Genomic DNA, 9,637 nt, shown 5'->3' on the forward strand with positions numbered 1-9,637 from the left:
GTACATAAGTAAGAATCAGAATTACTTAATTAGAACCATGTTTCCCATGCTTTTTCTTTCATTATATTGTACATTGGAAGTTTATTAGACCCTATGATAAGTACAATTATTGCGTGGCGCATTCTGCGTTAAGCTTAAGTCTAAGTGTTTTTATCGAAAACAGTGACTGCAAGGCAAACTATTTAGTAATTATTTTAATCTATTATCACAACTAAGAAATGGATAAAAAACTAAATGTGATACAACAGTGATGTAGGAAGGAGTTGCAAAGTGGAGGTTCTTGACCAGACATGCAGATTTTACAATGAGAGATTGAAAGTATAAGGAGCTCAACCTAAGGGGTTTGGGGGCATGCCCTCCAGAAAATTAATATAATAATATCATTTACAGTTGCTATATATGTCTAATATATAAAAGTGGCATCCTCCATCTCCCGGGATCCGACGCTAATACATGCTAATAAGTAATTAGCTTAGAAAGGATTATTTTATTTAGAAAATTTCAGTAAGAATAGATGGTCTTTATGAATATATTACCATATAAATGTGAAATAAATTATTTTCATTTTATACTATATCAACTAAGCAACTATTATACTGATGACTTGGACATATCCTTCAAAAAATTGGAATAGGCTGGTTAGAAAAAAGCCTAGAGAAAAATACCCTTAGATCAATTTGTTAGTTTCCAAAGTCACAAATTAGAAATATAGCCTACTTGTGCAAAGTTATGAAAAGTCCAATGTAATAAATCAGAGATATCGTCTATTTGTACAAAATTATATGACTCCGAGGTAATAAATCAGAGATATCGTCTATTTGTACAAAATTATATGAAATCCGAGGTAATAAATCAGAGATATCATCTATTTGTGCAGAGTTGTAAAAGTTGAGTGTAGAAATCTGAACCATTTGACAGCAGGTTCACCTCAGCATTAATGTTATTTGTAACTCAAGTCACTCGGTATCTCTTTGTATTTTAAAAAGTCTTTTGCAGAGAGACATTGAATATCTTCAATCTTTAATAAACGTTTTTGAAGAAACTTTGATCTTATTTCTTTTCTCAAAACAAGTTGTCTTCAAATCGTGCTAAATCAAATGGTGCTGTGGTATCTAAAAACGATGAACAAACATTTTAGATTGTAGAAATGTAAAAAACATAAGCAAATAACAGTTACTTAAATCAAAAGTTTAAAATTAGTGTCATATTAGAAGAAAGTAAACTATCGAATCAAGTTAAGGCTTGGGGTAAAATAAAAAAACACATATTTCTGATATTTACCTAGCAACAGATGGAGTCACTAAAACGTTTCATCTTAAGCATAATAACGTATTGGTGTTTTCTTCCAAACGTCTATAGATTTCGAAGTGAAGCTCAAAGTTATTGTTGATCTATTGGAATGTGTTTTGTAACATAACTAGTTACCAATGTAATGTATGGCCTCTCTCAGATACCAATGTAATGTATAGCGTTGCAGCGTGTAAAGTGCAAACAACTTACTGTTAAATAAAGATATTAACAAATGTGTGACTACAACGGGAACAATTAATTTGCTATTCGTATGTAATTAAAATTACGAAGTAGAGATGAAATGAACTCTGTGGTTTTTATAATAAGATAAGGTTTATTCAGAGGCAATGTACCATATACAAATAAAGGATGCTTCGAGTAAAATGTTATGTAATTGTATTGAGGTTGTGTAAATGTAAAATTCAATTCATGTTGTACTGTTTCCTAATCATGCTCAAAATCCCAAATAAAGATTTTTAATTATTAATAAAGAGTTTCTATTTGAAATTTTTCTGACTAGAAAATACTATAAAAATATAATGTTTTCTATAACTTCTTATATAAAAATCTTTTGTGGAAAACTAAATTATTAAGAAAAAGAAAAAAATATTTTGGACATGTAGGGGAAATACACAATATTGTACGCACAGCCTGCTCTCTATCGATGGAATATGCAACCATAATTTAATCTAAATACAGTGTCAGAAAACGAAATATGATAATTTATAGTTGAAATAAAGTATGTATCGTAGAATTTCAAAACGAAATTTGAATGTAATTTCATGGGTTAACAAAAAAAAGTTTTAAGGCTTGTATAATTCTTAATGTATGGTTATATATGTCTAAAAGAGTAAAAATTGGCCCCATACAATTTTGACAGTTTGATTAAGTGTTTCTAAAAGTATTTGAGAAGGATAAACATGCATTCCTTTATTTTTTAAATTGATTTGGTACGTTTTCTACTATAATATTAATATATAAGGAGTTAACAAAAAGCAATGTTCGACAAATATGGCAACAAATATGAGACTAAACCATTTTAAGTATATTAAATTATGAGGTCAATTAGAGATAAATAGACAAAAACAGTCCTAGGTAATATATCTTGGAGTATAATTAGTTAAAGAAGAGTTTTCTTTAAAACATTTTTACACACAGCTGAATCATCATTGTTTTGATATATTAAGCAACCTAAACGACACTTTAAGAACAGATGAGCTAAACAGCTTGGTAAGAAACTCCAAGGTTAAGGCATAACCATTCCTCATTTAAAACAGTTGACCAAAAGATGGGAGGGTCCAGTCAGAATCAGCACTAATCGCCTATGCGGTTACTTTTAATCAAATAGCAGGATTAATCAGTAAGGTTAATCCACGAAAATAAAGAAGGAAAAAATATAGGTTTTGTTCAATTGACATAACAGACTGAAATTTTCTACTGAGCGAAACCATAAAAATGAAGTAATATTAATAGTGCACTTTGATCATGATCATTTTTCTACATTAACAGGAACAGTATAATACTTGCGGTTATGGAAACGAAAGAAGAGAGCAAATGCGAAGGATTAATTGCACTTTATACAAACGGTTTATTTATGCTAACACAGTGAAGTAAAAAGGCAGTTGTGAGCCATAGCGCCAAATGTGACATGTTTAACGCTGTGTTTGGTTCACGGCGAATAAACCAACAGTGTAATTCAACAAACAAATTTATAGTCTTTCCGAGGTAGAATATTAGAATAATGAGATTTTTAAAGGATGTAAAGCCAAAGGATAAAACATGGAAAAGCTTTTTGGAAAACAACGAGCTCCGAAACCAAATCAGAGTAACACCCTTACCGCAAAGTAAAAGGTGTGGTTACGAATGATAACTCTCCAACTCCTACTCCCAAAACTAAATAGGCATATCTCCTGGTACTGTAAACAAGATAACAATAAAGGGTTTGAAAAATTATGAATGCTCATGAGCTGAAAAGGAACAAGTTTCTAGACATACCTCAAAATCATTGGTTGTTTTCATTAGAAAGATTAGCTCAAGAAACTGTAATCATAGTTATACAATTCAACTTCATGTCTATTAACTTTTCCTGCTTCAACGTGGTCTTGGGAGCCAATGCCCACAATGTGAAAAGTGTGTTGAGTTTTGTAGTTTAAAATTTACATTGCTGTCCATCGAAGAAGCTTTTTATAATGGACACTGTGGTATCAGGCAGTAGTGTGTAATCATGGCTGTCAGACTGAGTACGACCAACGATGGAGAAAGTAGTTGCAATGGTAGTGCGAGATATGAAACAAAATTCTTATGAAGAACAATTAACCTTCAGTATATATTTTTTCATATAGTACCATTTTGTCACTGACTGTGACGCTTAGTTACAGATACGTTTAAGATTTTGGAAATATTAGTACTAAAAAGATGAATTGTATATTTTTAAATAAGAAATTCTTAGACCTATTCAAGACTGTTGACAGCACTCAGACAAACTAAATATTGTTACGTCTCTGTGTTCGTTTGTTAATTTTCCGTAGAAATTCTTTCCGAAGAACTAACTTCAGCTATACAAGTCCTTTCTTAAATGGAAATAGTTTATTCTTTCTCAATACAACTTTGCAATACACTTAATTTCCACACTTAGACACACGCTATAATTCTCAACGAACGATTTACGCACTTACTTACTACCGCGCTTGACTCAATTGTCCGTCTCTGTCTGTCTGCAATTCTATTCCGATTAACTGTCTGGCGCACTTATATACAAGAATAGAGAGCGCCTAACAAATACTGGTTTATTCGTGATGTTCCCCGATCTTTCTAGAACTCATTACGTGTTACCAGCGTCACGTGACTTCCGCTGTCGTAACAATATATAAGAAAAAAAAAACGTTTAAAGCAAAGCCGCACGCTATCTCAAAACAATTTTGTTTTCGAAGAATTAAATAGATAAAATGGGAGTTTTACCACAATCATAGAAGTAGAATATCGATGCAAAAATATCCCTCAGTATAAATAATAGTAATCATAAAAATAGAACGTCTTTTGCCACAAACATTTGGAGTTACAAATCTGTTGTATATATATATATCCTGCTGTTGGGCACACAGATAATTACAAAGAAGTCGACAAAAAACGTGATTTGAAAAATACAGAGGAGTTGTATTTCATAAAAATGGTTTGGCGAATTCGGGGAGGTTCTAAACATAGAAGCTACACTTTAGGCCTAGCTTGGATTACATTTACTTTTCTGCGTCTTTATGGTGATCCAGATTTAGAACACGATGCACGGGGTTATGTGTGAGGCCTCTTAAAACTGTCTTGTAGTTTGCCTATTCCAATGTAATAGTGCCTTCAGAAGAGACAGTAAGCAAGTTGGTTGATAGACATCTAACATTGATTATCAAAGAAATCTTTACTATCTAGACAGGTTTAAGGTCCTTACGTGTACTTCAGGTATTTTTCTGAGGACATGAGAGCAAGACTTACTAATTATGATAAAACACACTTGAATGTTTGAGTTACACATATTCGCCAACTGTAAGATATTGGCAGAGTGCCTAAGGGTATGGAAAGCAACTATGCACAGCAAGGTTTTGTTTTCATCTTTGTGACAATCAGTAAACGGTGAGTGTATAAATTTAATCTTTCCGTGTTTAAGATGTTATTTATGTACAATTATTATTAAAATATTTTTGGAAAATAAAACAGGGTCAAGACTGGCTATTCATGTATCTATATGTTTACTTTACATGAGCCATATTCTAATAGCGGGTCTAAAATTCTTAATGAAAATATGTTTTTGAAAAGTATTTTCAAGTAATTCATAGGTAGCTGTATATGATACTAAAACAGTCTCTGAAACTTACATCGTAAAGACAATTGTTTTACTCATTTGTCGTAGGTAAATGAAGCAATATATGCATTTTTCCTTGTGGGGTGAACTCCAAATTTTAATGTTTTGATAGAAAATGTTAGATGAGCATCAACTTACGAATACTTAATAAATAACAGGCTTCAAAATTAACAGAATATTTAGTTTATGACATAAACAAATTTCTTACATCTAATTAATATTATTTTTCGCCAGCTAAATGCATAACCTAAACTGTCCTCTATAAAATGTCACCCCATCTTCAAGTTCTGGTGTCTCGTGCAGAGAACTTAACCAATCTGGAAACGGCCATAGGAAAGAGTGACCCTTATGTTGTGTTATTATTTCAAGGTGGGTAATAACTTAATTAATTTGTTTGTTTGTAGTTATGCACAAAACTACACGATGGATTATCTGTGCTGTGCCTACTAAGGGTATCGAAACCCAGCTTTTAGTATTATTAGTCCGCAGACTTACCACTGAGCCACAGCATAATCACTCAGAAATATTTATAAAGATTATTGGGTTATTGTATCATACTAGGCGATATTTTTATCTCACTTTTTCCGTATACTTAAGAGAGAAATATATACATTTGTTTAACAATCGGAAGTAAGTACGCTATAAAGCTCACTAAAAATTAATTTGAAAAGCATTTAATCATAAGTGGGAAAAATGCAATTAAGTTAATAAAATTCATATCATATTGTACAACTCTCTGCCTTATTTATTCCATTACTTAAATCATAATCTGAATATTTTGGTATCGATCTATTGTATTAACTCAAAAACACCTTTAAAAGAATGCTGTTAAAAATAATAACATTGTATCTATAAATATATTTTTGTATTTATAATCGTTTTGAAGATGTAATGATTTGTTAAGTTTCAATTATATAAAATATTTTGAGGACTGTGCTAATGGTAATTCTGGAACCATCTTAACAGCTTAATGTCAAAAACCATAATATAATTAATCTATTTGGAACTGATTGATAACAATATCTAATTTATCCAGTAGCATAACATTAATTTAAGAATCGTTTAATATAAAGAATTTTCTTATAATAAATGTAATTTCTTTTACGAAAGGTGAAAAAAGAAAAACAAACGTTGTCTACGGTAATCTAAATCCAGCATGGGATGAGGTAAGAATAAAACGTATGATACACAAGAAATATTTTATTTGAAAAAGAAACAAAACAAAACAATGGGAGGTGGAAAGTGTTATTTAATGAAAGATATAATATCTAAAATATGATAATGCCCTAACATATTTTTTGCCTGAAGCTTCTCTGTGTTATGGATATACGTGTAAATATGCGATTTACAAAGTCTGGTAATATAGTACGTAGTAACTAAGATTTGCATCAAATCATCCAATTATAACCGAAATTTAATGTTTATAGGCCACGTGTTTTAAAAAAGTGTTATTGGAAATATGTGGCAATTTAATTTCATTAATCCACTGAAATAGAGAACTTTCAAAATTCGCATGGTATATTATTATACAGATAGTAAAGTAAATCTTTTAACTTACTTTCACCATAACATAACCTATTATTTCCTGGCTGTTAGTTACCTCCGTACCAAATTTATTAGTTTTCTAATATGTCATTATCTTTTTAAGTTGCTTTTGGTCGTTCTTACAACATTTCATTATACTTATTATTTGTTCATTGTTAAACCAAATAAAAAAAGTATGCTGATGCCAAAGAAAATCATTGAAACATCCTCACATATATTAGATCCAGATAGGATGAAGTCAGAAACGAAGTTCAAATGTTTAGAACAGTTATTCACATAAATACAATTTGTTTTTTGGTGCTTTTTAAATAATCTTTTCCTTTCTTTTGTTTGGATACAAAGGTTTAATTATTCTACTTTTAAACTTTACAAACTTAGTATATAGTACTTGTAATACAACTTTGATGATCAAAATCAACTCTTTGTCCTGGCTAATAATGTACAAGATTAGATTGTTTTTAAGTTGCTGATTATGTAACTAATTGCTAAGTTACTAACGTGCATACTTACAATGCTAATGTAAGTTAGTAATAGTTAGGTAATCAGTATTTGAACAAAGGTGATCACATATAATACTAATCATAACAATGAGAGTGTATAGAAGTAATTTTTATAGGTGAATATGTATTCTTAAATCAGCCATAAGTATTTGAAATACTTTTATTTTTCAGTTAAAAATTATTCCGCTTGCTTAGCAATAGCATTTGTTTTATAACATTCTCGCAAATATACACAAAGATACGCATAATTGTCCCTGGGTTTGAATTGATAAACTTGGGGTAAGACAGCTAGTTAACAGTACCCACCGCCAATTCGGGGAGCTACTCTTGCTTTATAGAAAAGTGTCATTTGACCATTACTCTTATAGCGCACACACGGTCCCAAAGTACGGGCCATATTTTCGGAGAACAGGACGCGAGTCATGAACCCTAAGATCCACAGTCCAGGCACGGCAACTACTAAGATATTTGAATGGATTACAATTTGTTTTCAGTAAATAACGACTGATGAAAAAATATGTGCAAGAATTAAAATATGACATAATTCAAATTTGTTAAATAAAGTGTAACATCAGTTTTAGGTTTATTTTGATATGAATTTTAATACAAAATTTTTCATTTTTACTAAACAGAAGTTTGAGTGGAAAATTAAGAAGAGGGCACAACAGTCTGATGAGTATTTGACTATCACGGTGAAAGATTACGAACGGTTTGGGAGAAATAGGTAAATTGATGAAAGCTTGGATGCAATTTTTTCAGGGCAAAAAATGTTATATTAAATTGAAACCTAATTTTATAATTATTGAGGTCAACACAGTACTCTAATTGTTAGAAATTTCTCCTTTAAGAAGATTTTCTACCTTAGGTCAAAATAAAAATATTTATTAAGGATTCCTATCAATAGATGGTGGAAGTTTTAGACCTGCCAACTATTGATGGGCGATATCGAGTTTTTATACATCGATAGTTTTTAGAAAATATATCGATATATATCGAAAATTCAGGAGGGAAAACATCGTCGAGCGCCGAACGAAGAAAAATATCATGGTTACATCCATTTAAAGTTTCGTCGACAAAGTGCCGGGTAAAGTATGTATGAAGTACGTACAGTTAAGTTATATATTAATTTTTGTTGCTGTTTTTTTTTTTCTTTTGTAAAAATTAAAGAGTTTTATTTCAAAGTAAGAAACTACAAAGATATTATACGTATTAGTTGATAATCATAATACATAAGAGGACAAACATGTAAGTAATTAAAGGTGGGGGTGGGGGTTGCGGCCAGGATACCACTCTTTCTTGCTTTTGTGATTGGATAGGGGGTTTTGAAGTAAAGCGCATATAGAGAATGTGAACTAAAATGAAAAATAAGCTAGCATAGATAATATGTTTCATTAAACATTATATACAGAGCAAAGATATAAAACTTTAAATATTTTGAACTTGAAACTGAAAAATCGAATAAACATATTTATGCAGACATCTACGTAGCGATTTTTGTTCAGAATAATAAACATGTCAACATGTTGGGATTTTAGTCTATTCCTTCGGTTGCTTATGGCTTCCCCAGCCTTTGAAAATATTCGCCTTGGAAGGTAATGACGTTGCTGGAATGCACAGGTACTTTAGTGCGACTTTGTACAGCATTGGGTACATATAGACAATTATGAACAAAAATTGGATAAGAAACGGTTGAACGTTGTAAAAGATTATATATTTGTCAGTTTTAAATATATTTTTTTGACTTAATTTTCTCATTGAGAGCTTTTTCCAAGATTTTGGAAAATATCAATATATTTAGATATTTGAAAATATATCGATATGCCCAACACTACTGCCAGTTTACATTAGTGTGGAATTACTGTTCTTCGTGTTGAAATGAATAGGCAAAACATATTATTTAAAACATGTTTTTTCAATATTTATTACGTTATTAATGTTAATATTTGTTTCAGATTGATTGGAGAAACAAGCCTGTTACTTAGAAACGCCATTGAAGCCTTGCGACCTCTAGATTATGAGTTGACTCTTTTTGATCACCATCAAAGACCAACAACTGTAAGAAGTTTAAGTTTACATATCAGAAAATATAACTACAAATTTTATCATCTGGTCATGATAAAAATTTAGTTAGAGTGATTGAAGAGTGGTAAAGGAATATGAAATTGTTACAACATACCACTTTTCTTAATTGAAAATTGGAAACAAAGAAAATAAGTAAAACCATAAGAAATATTTTTTGATGGAGAGCATAGCATGAATATATTCTTTAGCTTCGAGGGTTAAAATCATTAATGTATTATTTCAAATGCATTGTATATATATATATATATATATATATATATATATATATACTCTTAGTTTTCTTTACGTACGGTACGTTACTTATTAGTAAGTACGTACGTACTTACGTACCAACCGTAACGTAACGTAACGTACGTTTCCTTTACTTACTTTA

The 9,637-nt window shown here is 30.7% G+C and overlaps 1 protein-coding gene across 1 annotated transcript in view; it reads left to right on the forward strand.

Annotated features, from left to right (window-relative positions):
- The first annotated feature begins 4,803 nt into the window (after nt 1-4,803).
- Nucleotides 4,804-9,637, forward strand: part of LOC106466990 (myoferlin-like) — a 135,331-nt gene continuing 130,497 nt past the window's right edge. Inside the window, exons 1-5 of the mRNA XM_022395076.1 lie at nt 4,804-4,908; nt 5,372-5,506; nt 6,248-6,303; nt 7,815-7,906; nt 9,135-9,237. Of these exons, the coding sequence (XP_022250784.1) occupies nt 5,404-5,506; nt 6,248-6,303; nt 7,815-7,906; nt 9,135-9,237 (354 nt within the window). The 5' untranslated portion in view covers nt 4,804-4,908; nt 5,372-5,403. The remainder of the gene's footprint in view (nt 4,909-5,371; nt 5,507-6,247; nt 6,304-7,814; nt 7,907-9,134; nt 9,238-9,637) is intronic.

The sequence above is a fragment of the Limulus polyphemus genome, unplaced genomic scaffold (genome assembly GCF_000517525.1).
Source record: "Limulus polyphemus unplaced genomic scaffold, Limulus_polyphemus-2.1.2 Scaffold2451, whole genome shotgun sequence".
In the NCBI taxonomy this organism is placed as follows: Eukaryota; Metazoa; Arthropoda; class Merostomata; order Xiphosura; family Limulidae; genus Limulus; species Limulus polyphemus.